The sequence below is a fragment of the Amphiprion ocellaris genome, chromosome 9 (genome assembly GCF_022539595.1).
Source record: "Amphiprion ocellaris isolate individual 3 ecotype Okinawa chromosome 9, ASM2253959v1, whole genome shotgun sequence".
NCBI lineage: Eukaryota > Metazoa > Chordata > Actinopteri > Pomacentridae > Amphiprion > Amphiprion ocellaris.
Window position 1 is genome coordinate 25,738,055 of NC_072774.1, and position 21,824 is coordinate 25,759,878.

Below are 21,824 nucleotides of genomic sequence, written 5' to 3' on the forward strand. Positions count from 1 at the left end.
ATACCATACTACTGTTAACTGCATTTACTGCACCTCTGCTAAATAGATAACTGTGGTAATTAATTTGAGGCTGAAGTCAAATTATTAAATGATTTAATTGAAAATATGTTTTGAAAAGCTTCTGAACTGAGTTTTGATCACCTGCCTGGTATGTTAATATGAATACAATGCATTAATTCTATCTAAAATGTTGACAAAGATAAAATGCAAAAAAGTGAAAATTGGTTGCAGTCAGTATTTTTGCAAGCTGCATTATTACAGTTGGAGAAAATGCACAGAAAAATATATATTTTTAGATGTACATGTGCATAATCAATGACAAAACAAAATTACAGCTGAGTTTAAATTAACTTCGAAAGATTTTTGCATGATACCCAACTGCAAACTGGCTGACTGAATAAATGCAAAATGTGCACATCTAAATAAATGGAAATTATAGACACCAGAAAAATCGCAGTAATATTTGCATTGATTTTACAAAGTAAGACATTAAAGTTTTGGGGACTTTTTTCCCAATTTCATCAGCAACTGAGCTTCGCGGTTGATGTTGACATTTCCATCACATTCTAAATAAAAGTAACACATGAGTATGATTGTTTTTCATCTTTTCGGTTCAAACCTGCATCTCCTTGAGTGTCTCCGCGGGCACCGAGGGCTGGCTGGGTCTGTTCCTGTAGCTCACTTTAGCGATCCGGGAGCTGAGGGACATGATTCCAACATTCCTTCACAGAAAATCCTCCTCGACAGCCAGATTTTGCTGATTTTTATTTACAGCTTCATCCGCCTCCAGCAACAGTGTTCTTCTCCGATATTCGGTGTCCAGTTTGCCGAGATTTGGCGGAAGCTCTGACTTTCCTCGAAACACTTTGTTGTTGTGGGTAGTTTCCAAGGTAACGAGGCATTTGTGAGGGGACACAGGGCAGAGGGCTGGTCCTGAAAGAAAGAAAGAAGTTAACCATTTGGTTATTTCCTTAAAGGTGTTATAGAATACAGAGAAACACTACGGTTGCATGCGAGTAAAACGGACAAGCAAATCAAATGTTTTTGTTTTTCCAAGTCAATGTTTGCTGGTTCATATTTCAAGAACTCTGCAATCACGCTGTAAATGCTACACAAAATATTTATAGAAGTCGTTTACAAAATTAATAGCATTTGCTGGAGATATTTGAAGTTGTGCGCAACGTTGGATGAACATGCAAACGGGTCACTAAAATAAACAAAGCACCTTAGTAATATGTTTGCTTCAGTGCGCCTTGTAGGCTAATTCAGAATTTTGCAAGAATATGAATACATCTACTTAAATCATGTTTTTATCCATGACTGTTTTCCCGTGACTTATAAATACCTGCAGCCTCCCACAGCAGCAAAAACGTTAAGCTTGTTTCTTTAAAATTGAGAGCGACGTGCGCATTTACGCACGTGGCACTGCAGCGGTAACTTTATTAACACAGGCTCTGATGGTAAATTACAGTCGTGTCCCGCTTAAAGTGGACAGGTGAGCTGGTCTATACATACAGACCCTTTCAAAAAAATTAGAATGCTATGGAAAAGTTTATTCATTTCCATAATTCTATTCAAAAAGTTAAACTGTCATAGATTATAGATTCAGGGCCCACAATTCAAACGAGTTCAAGTATTTATTTGTTTATTTTTACATAATTTGGGCTTCCAGTTCATAAAACCCACGAAAACAGGAATGCAAAAAAAATAGAATACTGTGAAGAAATCAGCCCAAATTTTGCAGGGCATGAATGTTTTAAACTGAGTGTCACACACTAATCATCTACTAAACTCAGAGCACCTGCACAGGTTTCCCCAGGTGTCATTACATTGCTTCAGTTTGGTTCAATTGTCTCAGTACAGTTCAATATATGGAAGACTGCAGACTTGACAACTGGCCAGAAGACCATCATTGATACCCTCCATAGGATGGGGAAGCCACAAAAGTTCATAGCTAAAGAGGCTGGCTGTTCACAGAGTGCTGTGTCCAAAGCATATCAATGTAAAGTCTAGTGGAAGGGCAAAATGTGGCAGGAGAAGATGCACCAGCAAAAGAGATGACTGTGGGCTTCAGCGGATTATCAAACAGAGAAGATTCAAGAATCTGGCAGAGATCCAGAGAGAGTGGAATGAGGCAGGAGTCACAGCTTCAAAAACCACCACATTCAGACGCATCCGGGAGATGGGCTACTACTGTCGGGTTCCTCGGGTCAAGCCACTTCTGAGCCTGAGCCAACGTAGGCAGCGTCTCAACTGGGCCAAGTAGAAGAAGGACTGGACTGTTGGCCAGTGCTCCAAGGTCCTCTTTTCCGATGAAAGTAAAGTGTGCCTTTCATTCGGGATATCAAGGTCCAAGGGCTTGGAGGAAGACGGATGAGGAACAGAACCCAAGCTGCTTGAGGTCAAGTGTGAAATATCCAGTCAGTCATGATTTGGGGTGCAATGTCCGGTGCAGGTGTTGGTAAACTCTGCTTTCTTCAATCCAAGGTCACCGCAACAGTCTGCCAGAATGTTTTAGAGGACTTCATGATTCCTTCTGCTGAGGATCTGTATGGAGATGCAGATTTCATCTTCCAGCAGGACCTGGCCCCTGCCCATACTGCCAGAAGCACCAAAACCTGTTTTGATGCCCATGCCATCACAGTGCTTGACTGGCCAGCCAACTCGCCACACCTAAACCCCATTGAGAATCTATGGGGTATTATCAAGAGGAAAATGAGGGGCACCAGACCCAAAAACAAAGAAGAGCTGACAGCAAGCATCAAGGAAATCTGGGCATCCACAACTCCCAGGCAATGCCACGGTGCATCAAGGCAGTGATTAAGGCAAAGGGATTCCCAACCAAGTATTGAAGATTGACATATCGTTTTGAAAGTACCATATTTTGATTTGAGGTGATCCTAATTTCTTTTTTTTCTGGAAAAACTGAGAAGTAAATGGTGATTTCTTCAGAGTATTCTAATTTTTTGAATTCCTGTTTTCATGGATTTTATGAACTGGAAGCCCAAATTATGTAAAAATAAACAAATAAATACTTGAAACCATTTAAATTGTGGGCCCTGAATCTATAATTTATGAAAGTTTAACTTTTTGAATGGAATTATGGAAACAAAAAAACTTTTCCATGATATTCTAATTTTTTGGAAAGAGTCTGTGTATGGTGGAACTACTTATATTAAAGCTGAACTTTAGAGCTGTTGGGACCTTTATATTAAGTGCCAGGGAACTTGTTGGTAGCTGCGAGCCATTCCCATATGCAAATTGCCCACGTTTTCTTAACGGGTCACTTGTGTGCCCCTTAAGTCTGAGTTGTCCACACTCCATTCACGTGAATGCAGCTTTGCACAGCTAACTTCTAGAAGAAGGAGCGTGAGGGAGTCTGACTGGAGAGGAGCCACATTTACCGCTTTATCAGGGAGGAGGAGATATTAGCAACGAAAAATAAACATAAAATGAACCAGAGCCAAAGGAAACTTAGCAGCATTTGTATGCACTTTTCTGGGGAGGACACGCAAGGTAGAATAGAATGTAATATTTGTCAAAAAAACATCTCTTTCAAGTCCAGGTCAACAAACAACTTATGCATGTATATATATATATATATATATATAGAGAGAGAGAGAGAGAGAAAATTTTGTCTTTGTCACAAATACGTTACAGTGCTGTGAAATGTTGCTTTTCACATATCCCAATCAGGATCAGAGCACAGGGTCAGCCATAGTACAGCACCCCTGGAGCAGGAAGGGTTCAGGGCCTTGCTCAAGGCTCGACAGTGGCCGCATTAGGGTTTGAACTGCTAACTTTTTGACCAGTATTCCAGAGACTGAACCGTTGCACCACCACCACCCCATCTATCCATCTATCTATCTATCTATCTATCTATCCACACACACATACATATATGCATATACATATATACACATACACACACACACACACACACACACAATAACAAAAACAATGTAAACCACACAAGAACATTTTAACAATACAGAAAATTCAAAAAATAATAAGAATAAAATGTATAGAAAAATAGAAATTAAACTCGATAGAGTATGTATTGGTGGGATGTGTAAATTTTAATTATTCTGATCCATAGCTTCTCTTATAACTGCTACCAGTGATTGTTTCCTTGATAAAAACGAGTTACCTCTTGTTGACTTCTAAAATAAATGAATATAACGAGTCTTTTGAACGGCTCTTTGAAAGAAATGGCTCCTCAAAATCCGGCTCCCTTCAAAGAACCATAAAGCTCATCTCTATAACGTAACTGAAGAAAATTTACTCAAAACTTTAAGGCTAACAAAGGCAGGAGAGCAGCCAAAAGGAGATTGAAAACACTGGAACAAGCTAATCCAGGAAAACTGAGTTCAGAAAACAGAAGAACAAATCAAACGCTCATTAGGCGTGGAACACGAGGTAAACAAAACTGCAGGTGAACTGGTTAAGGATTCAGAACACTAAAACACAAACCGGAATCAGATGAGAACGAGATAAGAACCAAGCATATAGATAGAACGAACTGAAAGAAGACACAGGACAAAGAGAGCTGATTAGGGAGACGCGACAGGTGACTCACAGTACGCAGGTGAAATTAATGACTGCAATCAAACAGGGAGGGAAAAACAGATGAATGAGGAACTAGCTATATAAACAACACACAAGGGAAGGCGATTTCAAAATAAAACAGGATGTAACAGAAAATGGACAAGAAATAGGAAAATACAGAGGAAGGAATCTAACAAAACGCAATGGCCTTGACAAGTCTATAATGAAATGTATTTATAAAACACATTTAAAATCAACAGGAGCAGAACCAAAGTGTTGTACAGTTAAAATAATAAAACACATGGAAAAAAGAGAAATAAAATTAATAAAATAAGAATAGTAAAGAACACAACCCAATAATAGATTAAGTCTGGGTGTCAGGTTCTCCCTGAATTAAAGGAAAGAGGTGGGTCTTAAGCAGCAATTTTAAAGTTTGTAATCCTGAGCCGTTCTCACAGGGAAAGATACACTGTTTCAGAAATTAGGAGCAACTATTGGCTTGGTTGCTTCTGTTTGAGCCTGGATCTTGGACTATCCAGGGACATCTGGGTCAGTGCTCCAACTGGGGTGTGTTGGTGCAGGAGTTCTGCTGAGTAAGTTGGTGCCCAGCCATTTAAATCTGTAAAACAACAACAACAACACAATTAAATCTTAGAATCAACCTTGAAGCAAGCAGGAGGCCAGTGGAATGAGGCCAGGACTGGAGTTATGTGATCAGGAAGGGGCAACTAATTGTGAACAATTTGCAGACGCTGAAAGGACAACTTCTCTATAGAGAATTCAGAATAGAAAGTTTCATGAGAGGACAACAGAACAACTTTGTAGTGATTTGCAATGGACAAAAAAAAACGTCTCCACCATTACAGAGATCCACTAAGTCTCCTCATTAGAGAGGACATAGGTTCATGTTTTTCCTTTAATTCAGACCTGGGCATCCTACGGCCCGCGGGCCACATCCTGCCCGCCGGATGGCCCTGACTGGCCCGTATGAGGTCACTGGAAAATATTAAAAGTCAATGCAAATATATATCATCGCAATACATGCAAGCAATACACCTGCACTGCTTTTACTTTGAAAGATCAGCTAAGTTAACGTTTTTTCGCGCGTGCTTTCCGTACTTCGCATAAGGTTTATGCGCTGATTGGTTTGTTTGTTAGGTTCAGCTCGGGAAGATGTCAGCTAACTGCAAAAAAAGAAAGATTGATTCCCAATGCAGAGTTTTTAACAAAGCATGGACTTCCAAGTATTTCTTCACTGAAGTCAGAGGTAAAGTTGTGGGCTAGTTTGTGGAGAACAGATCGCGGTGCTCAAGGATTATAATCTGAATGGACATTAAGAGACCAAACATGCGGAGAAGTACAAACATTTGACTGATGCAGAGCAGCGAAGATATCTGAAGGTTTGCTAGCTAAACTGCTAAAGCAGCAATGACTTTGTTTTACCAAAGCTCACATCAAGGGATGCAGCAGTCAAGACGAGTTTTCTAATATCCTACAAAATCGCCAAAAACAGTAAGCCATTCTCTGATGGAGAGTTTATAAAAGAATGTCTGGTGGACTCTGCAGTTTATATGCCCGGAGAAGAAAGGAGCGTTCGTTAATGTGGCCCTTTGGAGGCGAACCGTAACGAGGCGGGCGGAGAGCATCGCCGAGAATCTGGAGCTTCAGCTGCACAACAAAGTGGACGATTTTGACGTTTTGTCCTTGGCTCTGGGCGAGAGCTGTGATGTCCGTGACACAGCCCAGTTACTCATCTTTGTACGTGGACTAACAAAAAACCTTTGAGATGACGGAGGAGCTGGCAGCTGTGCAGCCAATGAAGGAACCACGACGGTTCACTGAGGTAAATACATTCATGAACAAACTGGGACTAAAATGGGAGAATTTGGTTGGTGTTACAACTGATGGCTGTCCAAATTAGACAGGGAAAAATGTTGGACTTTTGAAACGGATGCAAGATAAAGTGACTGAAATAAACCCAGAACAGAAACTGATATTTTTGCATTGTATTATACATCAGGAGGTGCTGTGTAAGTCAGTGCTAAAAATCAACCACGTGACTGATGTTGTAGCTAAAGTAGTTAACTTCATCAGGGCAGGAGCATTGAATTACAGACAGTTTGTTGTCTTTTTGGAGGAGATGATAGTGAACATGGTGACCTTGGTTACCAGACAGCTGTCAGATGGATCAGCCTGGACAAGGTGCTTAAACGAGTTTGGGATCTGAGAGCAGAGATTCAAGAGTTGGACATTGTACATCATTGTGTTGTGTAATTTACTGTTTTTATTGAGATATATTGAACATTGCTCTAAGTGTAGTGGGGAGCTGTTGTCTTTCTTTATGCTTCACAGTCATCTTAATGTAGATTTAGAAAAACTGACAACACCTCATAGCGTTCATGATGAGCAAAAACTGACATGATAAGGCAAGTTTCAAATCTCTGCCAGCTGATGGTCATATTGTTTTAGAATAAATTCTGAGTGATGGCTTACTTACTTTGTTTGTAAAAACAGTGACTGCTGAAAAGTAATTAAAGCACTTGGAAAATCAGTTTCACATTTTAAGTATGTCTTTATGATAGTAAATATCTACAACTCAATAGGCAGCAATCATAGTTTGAATCAAAAAACAAAATCTTTCATTAAATAGTTTTCTGTGTTCCACATTTTCATTATATCATTGTATTGTTTCATTTACTGTTTTTGTTGAGATATATATTGAGCAGAGCTTTTAGGTGTACTGGTCCGGCCCTTATCAACCGTCAAAGTTTCTCATGTGGCCCCGTATGAAAATTAATTGCCCACCCCTGCTTTAATTTGTCACTCGTCGTCAGAGACTACGCCTGCTGACTTTCTCGGAGCATTTAGTGAAGAGGACCGCTAGATGGCAGCAGCGTAGTGTTCCCCCTCTTTTTCTTTAAACGCTGAGCTGCAGCTGTTAGAGAGAACTGGGTTACATTTGTGGGGCAAATGACCTCATACCGTAGCATCATCATCATCATCACCACTAGGAGATGAAGAGAGAATGAAATCATCCTCCTCTCGTCGTCATTTCTCTCCCTCTAAAACATGATTTGGCATTCCTGATTAAAGCTGCGCCACCCTGGTGCGCAGCTGGCAAAACATGCAGGTCAGGACTGTTAGGAAACCAAATGATGCAGAGGCAGAACTCATTGACCCCGTGGGAATATTAAAACGTGCTTCTGCAGGAGTTTCGCTGTAAGAGCCTCTATTGATGAGGTTTAAATATGAGAAATACAACTCTGGGCTGCTGCTACTATGAGGGGGAAAAAACGCAGGGATCTCCGTCGTTGTGGCATCTCCTGTAACATCTGTGGCAGCGTAATTAAGGCATAAAATGCTTAAGAATGACACCCACGCAGCCCGCATCAGCACCGCAGCGAGTGGCGCTGGGGGACTGCTGATGTGCTGTGGCGCACACTGAATTCGGGTGGCGCACAATGCACCAAAAAACCCCCCGAAAACGGAATCCCAGGATATCCCACCCCCCACCCACCCCTCGAATCGGAATAGCCCTCCTCCCTCCGTCCTCCTACACCCCTCCCTCTTTTACCTCCGCCTTCTGTCATTATCACCCCTTTCCTCCTCCTCCACCTCCTCCTCACGTCCCAACTCGGGAGCGCCGCCGATCGGTCGCCAGGATTTTCCCTTCTCGGCCAAAATGGAGGAGAAGGTCTCTCGCTTGATGAAGGGAGGGCAGATTATATGACCGGATCTGCTTCAATGAAAGGCGTCAGGACCCGCTTTTGTTGAGAAAGAGTTAACGGCAGCAGCAAAGCCCTTTGAGGATATCTATCGCTATTTCCGCACAAGCGACCGCAACCATGAGCGCAGGAGAGGGACTAGATGAGGCTGCGAAGGACGCGGCAGACATAGCGGCGTTTTTCAAATCCGGTAAGTCGGGAAGGGGCGAGTCTCTCTACCGTGGAGCTGTCGGTGTGATCACCGGCGGTCTGACACCAAATAGGACACACGCTAAAAAATATCACTGATGGGTTTCATGGGCGAGATGCGTAATCTAGCGTGCGTCGGACGTGCAGGAGAGATGCTCCCGGTTGGTAGTTATTGCCAACATTTCAGCTGATTTCCTCTGAGCTGTCACACCTTTAATGACAACAATAAAAGCTGCTGAAATATGCGCCCTGATCACCGGCCGCTGACCCCATTTTTGGGTTGGACCACGTCGGCTCCAAGGTGTGGATGGTTCCAGCTCGACCACGGGCTGTTCAGACTATAGGAGTGTTTTCACGGTATCCATCACGAACCCTCCCACTGGATGTCGGTCGTGCAATTTTTTTTTTTTTTGAATCATGAATTTCAGATAGATTGAATAATCTTGTGCACGGACGTGGGCTCATGCACGACCAAGGTGCTCTCAGATGTTCTGCACGCACAGGATAGGCCGTGGGCGCATGTATGGCCAATAGGTTGCACTTACGTATTGGGCCTGTCTAATGTGGTGGCATCATCATAACAAATAAAGAGGTCTGCCTTGCTTATCACTGAGCATCCACAGCATGATTTTAGAAGTCTTGGAGGGCTGCACTGGTGCCCGATATCAGCCATGAATCAACACAAGGGGGCTTCAGCTGCAGGCTTTGTTGTGGTGCTTGTGACAAACAAGATTTATTATAAACCCAGTAGTTGTTGATGCAGTTTAGATTAAAGGAGCATTCTCGCTTTAATGATTAGTTACCAGGTATATTCAGATACTGTCTTTGTCATATTATGGTGTGTATCCCGGAAGGTTTTTCTGTACTGTGACATTTCACAGAATGTTTCCTTGACAACACATGCCTTATTTTGGCCTTTTAAATTGTGCAAAACGGTCATTTCTATGAGTGTGACAACATTGTGTGGCAAGTTTTAGAGCTTAAGAGTTCATCGTAGACATTGTGTACTTGTTCTAGTGAAAACCCTCTTAGAAATAAGACTTGCAATCAAGCTCAAACTCTAGAAACTGCCTCTAACGCAGGCATTCTGAGGACAGGAGACGGCTTTTGGAAGTTGCATTCGTTTAAAGTCCGAGACCACCTCTGATATACAGCAGAAGAAGCAGCTGTCGCTCTCTCAGCTGTTTCCTTCTGTGACACCTGGTGCCTTTGGGTCTGCTGTTCACCGTCTCCACTGACTGCACACATGCAGGAACACACAACATTTGCACACGTCCACATAGAAGTTAATATAAATCCCTTAATGCAGCAGAAAAGCACACACTTTTTAAAAAATGTATTTTGTGCTTCTTATACAGTCCATAAACCGCATACTTTCTGCTATGGTAAAAATTGCCTCTGCCAGTCAGACAGTTAGGAATGTTGTCAAAATGGATTGTATTCAAATGCTTTCTTACGGTTGGTTGGACGCCTGCCAATGTATTTTCCTATAGCCGTTTTGTATCAGGCTGGAAAGTTGGCTCACAGCGAAGTTGGGCTGCTTGAATGTTTATATAGCAGCAAATGCAGTTCATACAGTATTCATGATGGAGACAGAAATAGGTTATGCCCTCAGGAAACTTTTATAAGAGACTATTATGAAGTGAAAGTATGGAAAAAGAAGTTTCTGTGAGAATAGCACAGAATGCTCAGTGAATATTGTCAAATAGTTGTGTGAGATTAAAACTGGTAGGCCTGAAAGTTCAGGTTGTTCAACCTTGGCACACATTTTGTGAAAGATAAGTGTAACACCAAATACAGATGTCTTGTACTATCACTTCATTTGAATCATTTAAACAGATGATCGATCCCTTTTAGTAACGTTGCAAACTATCCATCAATGGCATTTAGAAAGAGCTTTATACTTGTAACCTACAGGTTTCATTTATTTCTAGTCGTTGCTCCTTTGTGGACAGTTTAGAGTTGATTCGTCCATTTCATTGGCCTTTTAGCTGTTTAGTTCTATCCTTCATTTTATGCTTTTGCTCTGTATTATCATTCATCTATATGTGCAATTTTTTCAAACATGATGGATCAATTTTTTTGTTTGTTTATACATGCCTACTATGTATCTCAACCACCATACCTTTTCCAGCATGCTCTCTAACAGCTGTCAGCTTGTTGGATGTTGAAGTTTTTGGCACACAGCTGCTCATCAAAGTCGATTCCTAGCTTTTTTTTTTTTTTTTTTTATTTCTGGGGCTCTGTGCATGTGAGTGTGTTTTGTTTTTCTGGGGCCCTGGATGCACTTTGATGCCCTATAGTGAGGCAGTGAACTCTAAAATGTGGTGAACACTTCTACTAAAATGATTGACTGGCCGTCTGAACAGCTGGATCACTGGCTAAGAGTCTTGACTTGGTGAGGAAGGAACTTCTTCACTGGCTTGAAAACCAAATAGAAGCTTGCATATTAGCTGCATAGCTGATTGTTTGGATGATTAAACTGAGATTTCCCTCAAAACCTAAAGTGTCTCAAAGTCCAAGCTTTTGATCCTTCCCTGGTGTTGAATTTGTTCCACCTGAATGGATGATATTATCGCCGGCCCTTGAACACACTTGATGTTCCTTTCTGCTTGATTATTTTCAGTGAGCAGATGGTGCTCCATCTCTGAGTCCCACACTGTTGCTGTGGATCACAGCTCAGCCACTGAGTCACCCTCCTAGGTTGCTCATGCCATGACTTGAAGTGCAATCCCAAAATTCCTGCAACTGGTCAATGATGAGAAATATTCAGCTTCTCATATTCAGCTGCTCAGTGATCCAGGCATCACTCCAGCTTTGCAACTATTTTCAGATAAACCCTGTTAAGGCATGGGAAATGCAATTACGCTCTTCATAACCATATCTAGCTGTTCACTACCCTTCTATGAATAGCATAATCAGTTGACTATTATGCCAAAAATAAGTATCCATGTTTGTTTTCAGCGCAGATGATAATGGAGCCCCTTTGTGTCCCGGTTGTTGATTACTGATAGCGTAGTCTGACTCACCAAATGCAGACTGAGGGTATAAGCCTGACATTGACTGCACAGTAATTTCGCTGTGTGGAAACAATGACAATAAAGATTCTTGATTCTTGATTTCACGTGGTTTTCTCCTCCACTTCCACTATTAATATGTTTCTGTTTTCAAAATCCACTTCACTATGGGAGACAACAACAACAACCTCCGGGAAGGAACTTGCCGCACTGAATATTTTAAGCTCTACCAAAGATGTGGATCATGAAGTTCACTTTTTTTTTCAGTGACTTCAGCCATTTTAGTGATAATGCTTGCCTCCTTGCATATAAATTTTTCACCAAAACAATTCTCCTGTTGCTATTTTAAGGTGACACAGTTGGCTGAGCTTCATCTGATATGATTGTGATTGGTTTTAAGAAGTACAAACAAGCTTGTTAATTTTTTAGTTAATAATAATGAAATGCGAGGCAACTGAGAGAGGCACCCTGTGAACCTTATATACTGTGTAATTTGTAATCAGAATGAGTCTGGAACTCTGTTGCTGTCAAGTAGCACCACCTTGAGCTAGGGCTGAACGCTATGCAGAAAAAAATCGATATTGTTTTTGCAACATGAGTCACAATTTTTATGGGAATGGTAATTTTTGCATTTATTTTTCACTGAAAGGAATATAAAAATAATGACGGCATTTTGAAGCAGCTATGCTCCCTAAAGTCTGGAGAATGAAAAAAAAAAATGCATGCATGACCAAGAAATATTCTGTTATCCTGATCTGGGTCTGTCCCATGTAGGAACTTAATACACAGCACCCAGTGCTGTCAATTCCCAATGTCATCGAAAGCATGAAAACCTGAACAACACTGTTCTGTGTTTATTATGGCCATTTATGTTACGCTTGCTGTATGAATTAATAAGTTTAAATCAAATGGACTAAAATTTGATTATATTCTAATGCATTACCTCTTAAGATTAAGCTCTGCCAAATAAATGGTAGCACTATGGGATGAGCTTTCCTGGCAAACTCAAAAATAACATTTGCACTGTAGTATATTTTAAAAGGTATTAATTCATATATAGTCTCCTGAGTGGCATTTAATGAAGTTACGGGCTCAGTGTAATGCTATTATGGTACACAACTGCACTGTGAAACTCAATTGACATAAAAGCAACCAGATGTATGTTGGAATTAGATTAAATAACAGCTTGCGAGAGAACCATATTCCCAGTCATAACTGCAGCAGTCATAAGACAGGGGTCATCACTCACAACGCCCCTGTGGTGTATTGCTTAGAGTCGAAGCAAAGATCTACTGTTTACTGCGTGAAACTGGCTTCTGTTCATTAACCAATGCAGACAGGCTTTCAGCTGTACATGTGTGAGAGTCTTGGTGTCTTGTCTGTGCTGTTAAATAATAGATTTTCTTTTATAGCAGGAGAATAATTGATGGGGAGGTGCAGAAGTTCTAACCTCTACTTTGTTACAGCACTTGCAATGAGAATAATAATGAAAGACTCGTATGCACAGAAAGACTGGAAAACCCCTTCTGCAAAAAAAACCCCAACAACTACATAAACACCAATAATGTTTGCTGTGACTCTTTGGTCATGCTGTAGTCAGTCAATAGCTTGTCTTTCAGTGGCTGTCGCATTGAGGCTAGAATCAAGATATCAGCATCATTAATGGCTGTGCCAGTATTGACATCGCAGCGAGCCATTTCCCTCAGTGGCCAAAGTGAACTCAGTGACCTGTGCCAGTGCAGGCAGCAATGAGAGCCAAACCACTGACCGGTGATTCTTCATTTTCCTCTTGCACAGTCAAAATCGATGGACGCATAATGACCTAACGTTATCCTGCATACTTAAGCATACATTTCATTTAATCATGTAGATAAAGAAGAGGAGCTCAAAAGGCCGTGCAGGTTGCAGTGAGAGGGCCGGTGAATGTCTGAATATGCTAAATATCAACAGTATTTCTCCAGAAGCACAAACTCCACCTTTAAAACTTAGAATATATTGAAAAGCGTAAGATAGATAAAGATAAATACAGGAGTTGAAGGCAAAGATGAATGTTTACTGAAAATAGAGGCAGTCCTAGTAAAGGCACAGAGGAGCAGAGTCAAGAAAGCAAATGAAATATAAGAGGAATGAGAGTGAAATCCTGAAAGAGAGGACATGACATACTTAGAGGGACAAACAAGCCTTCACTCATCAAATTATAGATCTGAGGCTTGGGTGGAGTACACCCTGCAAAATGTAGGCTAGTCTGCTCTCCATGAGGCTGAAACCTTACGGTTACATCCAGGGGCAGCCTAATTGGCAGTTGGTCAGAGTTAAAGACTATAAGCTTAGATTGGCATTGCCTGCTCTGCTAAATCGCCTGGGCCCGCTTGAATAGTCAACTGTCGCACTTTTTTAACCCCAGGAGAAAGCGAGGACTAGATATTTGTGTAGAAAGGCCACGATATCTGTGTAGTTTTTGTAAAATGAGTAAACAACAGTAGCTTCTGAGCTAAAAACTTTGTGCTGTTTTTTGAGTAATACAAATTTTTTTTGCAATAAATGTGAGTGCTTGTTCTACAATCCGTTATACCAGTGGATTTCAATATCACAAAATCACGAGAATAAGCAGTGACATTGTTTATGTGTGGAAAAAATATTCTAAAGCAAACAGCTCAAAATCTTTGCAAAGAAATACCCAGATGTCATCATATTCTCAGTGGCCACAACTTAGAGCCAGGAAGTGGTTTCAGTGCGCTTGCTGCAAAAATACACTGATACAAAATAAGCAAAAATGACTCTTACGTACTGCAGGTCTTTGTAGCTGCAGACTGTGCTACTGTGCTATTAATTTTTGTTCGGTGAATTATGGAAACATGCATTCAAGCTCAGGCCCTGTTTATGTTTTCGCTCACTTATGCTTGTTAATCAGCAGCTGAACTTCATGAACGCTGCAAAATGGTTAAATTCAATCTAATCTGACCTTCCGCTATTAACAACCACATCAAATGCAATTACAGACTTAATCACGTTTCTCAATTAATGTAAGCAGTAACACATTCTGTGTATACAAGCCAATTAACTGGGCCAATAAACAGTGCTGAACTTACCAATTAAAGAAAGAAAGAACCCAGCGTTTTCCTACTGTTAATAAGCAGCTGACAGCCCGACAAAAACAGCTAGTGTACTGTATGTGAGGAATAAGGGGCAGTTTTTTATGTCCCTATATAAAAAGCCAACTGTATCCCCCCAACATTTGGTTGCTTGCTGTTTCCCATTCATCTCTTAGTGTTCATTGGAGAGTTTTATGGCAAAGGCGAATCAGGAAGGTAGCATGGCGAGGCAATTACCTGTTTTACAGCCCGACCGTGCTGATCGATCTCATCAAAGACTCTCGACCTTTTTGAAAGAGTCGTAATACACTTTATAGACATGTAACCACCCCCCATCTCACCAGCTTATTGATTGCTGTAAAATGTCATGTACATCTATGGGGTCACTTTGAAGACACAAAGACAAGGGCCGGGTCATTCGTTTAGTCCTGCAAATATATTTATTTCAGTTCCAGTGAAGCTGATCAATCATTTCAGTTTGCCATTCATTTTCTGCTAAATGTCAGTGAGATTCAAAGTAATGTCTTAAGTGGAAAACACTACTGCCATCCTCCGAAGAGATCATTCCTCATCCATTAATGTAGAGTGATAAAATCGCTGCATGCTGGGAATCGGTTGAGTTCTCTCCTCCATATACATGACTGATAAAGGTTGGTAGCTTCATGTCAATATTGAGGAATTCCAATAGGTTGGTAATGTGTTGGTTGGATGCTAAGTGTAGCCTGTGGGACAACTTCATTACCTCACACACACACACACGACGCACACACATGCACAAAGGTATAAATCACTACATCCCACCCACGTCGCCCGGGGCCCTGGAAGCAAGCAAGAGGGGAGGGGGATGGAGGGATGAAGAAGCGATGGAGGCATCGGAGGATTGCGGGTCATAAAAATAGGCTGTGGGTTGGTCTGAGTGTCTCCTGCAAGTCGCCCATCTGATAAGAGAGAAACCTCTATCAGTCAACTGCAGACTCCCACTCATTCTATCCTTTTTTCATTCCTTTCATCGCCTCCTCCACTTGTCTCCCACACAGCCCCCCATCATTACCTCATACCTTGCCTCTGCTCAGCGTTGTCATATATCCAAATAATGATCTTGTTTTGTAATATCTGCTCGCCTGTTTGTGGTCACAACACCACACATGCCTTCCTTTTCTTATAACTTCACTAAATTTGACATCTGAGCAAAGGTTATTAAATTTGAGTGACAGATTGACAAACAGATTTGGGTCATATTAAGGGGGCGGGGGGGTGTCTTTATACACAAGCCACCACAACACTTTGTCATTAGTTCTAAAAAAAGAGTTCCCCATAAATAAGCAAGGTCTTTTTCAGATTTTGGAGCCAAACGATATTTTATTCTTTCAATAAATGAAGCTCGGAGCAGCGAAGGCAGATTATGATTCATTCATAAAATGTAATTCCTCCTTCCTCATCCTTTCTGTTTAGTACTCAGCTGACATCCAGCCCATCTCCTCTGTTTCCCCACAGCTTTAACCAAGGAAGCATCTGGATGTGGTATCTGCAGTCACAAGCCTCCCGCAATGCTTTGTGCCTTTTTTTTTTCCCTTTGTTCAAGAATAGCACTTTGAAAAAGCAGCCGAGGAGTCATGAGGCTGCGCTCCCCTTGAGCTCTGAGACACAGTTGTTTAAAGAACTTCCTCTTGAGAGAGAGGTGCTGTGTTACTATGTCAGGTGTCAAGTGCTGTGCCATTTTTCCATTCATAAAGTTGGTTGGTGAGTGAGCCAGTTACTGTTCCTGTGTAGAGTGAGGAAGATAACTGGCCTTCTTTCTCAGCTGTGCAATGCTTTATTCTTTTTCAGTTTTCTGTAGGGTGATTTGCTCTTAAATGTTGTATGAGGCTGATAGTGTAGCAATAACTTTAAATTATTCATGTTCTGTCACACACAGAAGCACACTTGCACACGTCCAGCTGCATATTTGCAATTTCACATACCGAATCCTTATGCATTACTGCTTTTCTCTGCAGCGGGGGACATGCTTTACTTCTGTTAGCAGGTAAGCCAAGGTCTTACTTCAGTTAGTATGAAAACAAAACAAAAAAAATGTGAATAAAGCAGAACATGGAGTCAACTTTGGTAAGAATCAAAGCACAGCTTGCAGTATGTGTTTGCATACATGTGTGAGCTTGTGTGCTGCCTGAGACTGCTTGTCTTCTGTCAACAGCTGTGCTCAGTCTGTCCAACAGGAACTGTGGAGTCTCTCTTTCGCTCACAAACAGACTCACAGTGCATCATGCCGTCTTGCTTTGAAGACAGCAGCAGGCTCTGATCTGTGTTGCGTGAACGGTGCCAACCCAGTGCTCCTCCGACTTAGGAGGGCTAAACTGTCGCTTGGCCTCGCTGGCTTCGGATAAAATAGGTTGAGGATCAAACCTAACATCCCATTCTACTGTACAGGCTTGCCGAGCCACTTACTGTTGGTAAATTGCTATTGTTCTACAAGAAATGCTGCCAGATTTTTTGTTGCTGCTCGCTGTTGTGAGCCAAGCTAAAAATTGTTGCCAGAAAATCTAATATATTCTAATTTCACATTAAACTAATGTAAGATGAATCTATGAAACAAAGTGCTCAGTTTCACTTTATTTTCAGGAAGTAGTAGTCCCTATTTCTTTTATTCAAACTGGCCCATAGTTTCAAAGTTTTCCTCTTACGAACATTAAATTCATCATGTCAATCCTGTTTTGAAGCTGCAGCTTAGATGGAGTTCAGATGAGGAGATTTTGCAAAAAGCCTAATTTCCTATAATGGCTAGATCTTCATGGCAGCTACAGTGTGAACGTTCCCTCACTTGTCCTTAACCCCTGTGGTCGGTAGACTGTTGCCTTCTGTCTTTCACTGACTCACCTTGTGAACAAAAAATCAATGCCAAGCATATATATATAAGCTGTCGAAAATTCTGCACTTTTCACCGGACCAAACACTTTATCCACACTGTATGAAATGTAACATAGAGTGTGTGAACAGGTGCTTACTGTAATCCTCGCTAGGCAGCAGCATATGCCAGGCTGTTCTCCTCAGAAAGGCAGCCAGGGGAAGTCAGAGTGAGGAACTAAGCTGCCCCGTCCCTCATCCCCCACCTCTCCTCTCTGTTATCTGCTGCCACTACAGTGTCCTACTGCTGACTGACCCAGAAAAAGTTGCTCAGTCTTCTGCTAGAAACAAGGTGCATGCTGACCCAAGTAAGAATTAAAAATAATAATAATTGACAACATTTGGTCTGACATTTGGGAAATTTTAATTTAAAGTTCAGAGTTCAGGAGTAATTATTATTTATTTAATGTCATCCACACAGATCTGTCATCAGTAGTCTCTTTCAAGTCATTTTGTCCCTTTTTATTTATGTATGATTTTTTTTTTTAGCTGAGATGAGATTTGAGTTGTGGATATGTGGATTAGGACTGCATCCATAATGAATCAGTCGTTATTGATTAATCCATTCCGAATTGATTTTGGTGCCAAAACTGACGTCACGGACTTGAGATCAGCAGACCAAATTTGTCTCCACTCTAATGCTACAAGCTCAGAATACCAAACACCAGACACACGGCTCTGCTTCTCCACAAATCTGGTGGAATAATTTTTAACATTTCATCTCCCTAAAGACGATCCCTCAAGCATTAGAGATACTGATATCGGCCATGCTTTTTAAACGATTCCTTCTTTTATCAGCTCTGTGCCGAGAGTCATGCATTTGTCTGTGTGTGACAAACTGTAAGAGCACATGGTAAAGCAGAGATAAGGAGCAGAAGGACCTATATTCTAAATCTATATACATGCTGCAGCCTGTACTGTTTGTGTATGAGAGTTCACATGTAGATTGTGCGTGTGTGCGCTTGTGAATCTGCGTGCAAAATGTTTAATGTGTTTAATCTCAGGAAGGGACTATCCAGATATCCAGATCAAAGAGCTGCTTCACAATTGCTCACTCGCTCTCTCATTTGAACCCTGTAATCGCACAGCTTTAATTTTTGACACTAAAATGTGGTAATGGTTTTGCTGGCATGTTACTGGGTCACAGGAAGATCATTTGCATCTTTATTTCTTTCATTTAACTTTCTTTCTCTCATTTTTTTGTTATCTCTCTCTGTCTCTTTTTAGATTGCTCTCTTCCAAAATGTGAATCCAAACTGGATGGCCCTGGTCAAACCTCAGGTAGGTCTGAGTGTTTGTTACACAGCCATGGGGAACTAATCAGGAATTTCCTCTCGGAGCAAGACCTATGCACATGATCTGTTTATTTCCTGTGAATGTCCCTGTCTTGTCAGTCATGGTGGTGATTAGGAAATGAGTTGCATTTGATCTTGTTTGTCCAGCATCAAAAAGAGCTCCTATTTTAAGTGGAAATTATTGATTTGCATGTTCAGGGAGGCTTCGGGGCTCTCTGAAATGCATATTTGTGTTTAGCAAGAAGAGAACTTCTGTAACAGATAAAGCAGATGTTTAATATGCTCTCCAATTCATTATGGATGGGACAGCTTGGCTTATATGCTACATATATTTAGATGTACATAAGTAAGAAGGAGACATTATTGAAACATCAAGAACACAATGTACTTTGCCCATTTCAAGTAAAATACTGTGTTCCATCAAAGCCCTGCGTCGAATCCCCTTAGACTCAAGCTCCTCTGTGGCATCAGCTAGCAACCATGACCTTGTGGGTTCTCATCCCTAATACCCCTTGGACCTGCATACTAAAAATGCACCAAGTCATTCTCTCCAGGGTGGCTTGTTTTTAGGGTCTAAACAGGGCAGCCAAGTGGCCCATATTAGGATGTGCACACAGATTATCCCACATAAACGTGAGCCTGATTCCCTGACCATAGTGTGTTCAGCTTAATCTCTCTTGGACTAAAACGCATTGTAAGTGTTTGGAGCTTTTCCATAGAAAGTCTGATTTAAATGGAAAGGGTTGGTGTAATCCGTAGCAGGAAAGCTGACACACAGTGGCAGAAAGTGCATTTGAGTTTTCCTGCTAAGACCGAACATAAAAACTGTTTTTAAGATTGTTTGTGCATGTCATGTGGGATTTACAGTATTAGATTGTGGCTAGAGGAGTGTCATCATAAGTAGATTGTGTTCAGTGTAGCTCAGAGTCTGTGTTAGACACAGTTTTTACCTGTTTTTTTCCAATTGGGTCATCCAGGGATGAAAAGACAGTTTGTTTTTTTTAATCGACAGCTTGGCCTGATATTCCCAGTTGCCAGAATCTGAATGGGCATTAATGTGAAATGATTGGGACTTGCCAGCCAAATCCTGTGCACAGGCCTTTTGCTCAGAAACCCTTCAACTTCATTCCCAGGGCTGAGTCACAAAAACTGAGAGCTGCATCAGTGTCTTTGTATGCTTTCTTTTTTTTTTTTTTAAATCGGGCAGAAATTCATGAGCTGCTCACTGCGAATCAGAGGTAATCAGGTTGTATTGACCATTTATGGCTGATTGTTCATTGTTCATTTTCAATTACTGTGAACAAAATTAACTTGCTGTAGAATTAAGTATCAAATTAGCAAATTGCCTGAAGCATTCTGTTGCAATGAAATTGCAGGTGTCCTCTCAGTAAACTCAAATCTAAAAAATACAGTGTCCTTCAGTTACTTCTGAGCTGATGTGACACATGCTAAATATGGAGTGAACATTCTTTGACTGTCCTCATGTGTGAGTTTTGCCTGAGTGTGTGTCTGTGATGGGTGAATGTAATCCCTCAGCAAAATCTGACCAAACAGTAAAATATAGAGACACATTTTCTGGCTATTTTCTCCCTGGTTAAGTGGGAGTATTTGTTTTCTTATTCCCAACCATTATACAGTCAATTGCCTTTTTAAGAGTTTTCCTGTTTCTGCAGTAGCTGCATATGCTCATCCATATTGTTTGGAAATTTGGTCTTGCTTTCATGAGATGTGCCAGTTTTAGATTCTTTGTTACTTCCTTCCAAAAGGACTTGACATAACCTCAACTGGGTGTTTCCACTTGTTTAATCTAAACTTGGCTTCGTTGGCCAACGTGCTTTGTGAAACATTGGCCTTTTCAGAGAATTGTGTGGTTCTGAACTCCATGATCTCTGTTATATGTGCTGTGTATAGGAGGACAAGACAATGCCAGAGTTGACAGAGTAGCATTCCCTTGTCAATCAATTAGTTCAAGCCTTAACATAGTATAAAGCATCGTTATTACTTCTGCAGATCCTTGCAGCCTCATACAAGCCGAGCAATGGTTTAAACCAGTGATTATACTGTCAGATTAAAATTTTTAGCCAAAACCGAAGCAGTAGGCAGTATTAGATAACATGCACAGAGATGACACAATACATCAATTCTTGTTGCTGATATAATGGCAACAAAGCTGTATGTTCAGCCTTTTTTCTTTCATTAGAGAAACGCTGTCTATAACTCAAAGAAAGGAAGATGGATTAATCATTAGTCCCAAATTAATGGTGCAGGTTTCCTATGAATAGGTTTCATGCAGGGAACTGGTAGCCTGTAGGCCTTCTTTTAGTGCTTAGTGATGTCTGTGGGTCCCCAGACTCATGCCAAGTTCAACCTTTCTACCAACATCAACCCGCCTCTTCTGTCTGATCTGTCAGCATTCATCTGTTCTGCTCATATCACATAGTGCCACACAGGGGCCTGGACTCATCCTGCATCCAAACATTGATGCTTTCATTCCACTCTGGAGGTTCACTTACTGCCTCACATGTTCACTGCTCACTGTTTGGTTTGAATTATTATCATATTGATGCAGCGATGCTTCTCGGGTCATCAAAGCTCTGCATTATTTACAAACTGTTTAAAGTGTGATAATTATGAATTAATTTGAAGTTGCCCTAGTTCACATCACCACAACTATAACTGCTCAAACACACTTTAAACAGTACATGCTGGTGATAGGGAGAAGAGGGGTTGTAAGAAACTAACTACCTAAAATCTGGAAGTGCTTTGTAGAAGACAGAAGTGTCCCAAAACCACTGTTGGCCTGCATATGGATTTATAGGCTAAGCATGCTTAGAGTAAATAGTTGGACTGCTCTCCAGATATGCTCCGACTCTCAGTCCAAGATAATCTGCTACAGTAGCCAACTGCCTGTTTAGTCGGGATGATTCTGATCTCTTGCTGGACTAATAATATCCAGAACACAGTGAATTAGATGATTTGCAGTCCTTGTCTTGCTGGATGAAAAAAAGAGATAAATATCTGAACATGAAGAGAAAGATGAGAAGCTTCTCCTCTCCTCTC

The 21,824-nt window shown here is 41.1% G+C and overlaps 2 protein-coding genes across 7 annotated transcripts in view; one reads left to right on the forward strand and one right to left on the reverse strand.

The window, feature by feature from the left end:
- Positions 1–927, reverse strand: part of dnah5 (dynein, axonemal, heavy chain 5) — a 104,832-nt gene extending 103,905 nt beyond the window's left edge. The window contains exon 1 of the mRNA XM_055013727.1: positions 620–927. Within this exon, the coding sequence (XP_054869702.1) occupies positions 620–709 (90 nt within the window). The 5' untranslated portion in view covers positions 710–927. The remainder of the gene's footprint in view (positions 1–619) is intronic.
- A 7,234-nt stretch (positions 928–8,161) lies between these two features.
- The window catches only part of triob (trio Rho guanine nucleotide exchange factor b), a 106,149-nt gene continuing 92,486 nt past the window's right edge, over positions 8,162–21,824 (forward strand). The window contains exons 1-2 of one of the 6 annotated variants that reach the window (XM_035951549.2): positions 8,162–8,463; positions 18,697–18,750. In XM_035951549.2, the coding sequence (XP_035807442.2) occupies positions 8,394–8,463; positions 18,697–18,750 (124 nt within the window). In that variant the 5' untranslated portion in view covers positions 8,162–8,393. The remainder of the gene's footprint in view (positions 8,464–18,696; positions 18,751–21,824) is intronic. The other 5 variants (XM_055013550.1, XR_008602729.1, XM_023277589.3 and 2 more) reach the window with 5 other exon arrangements.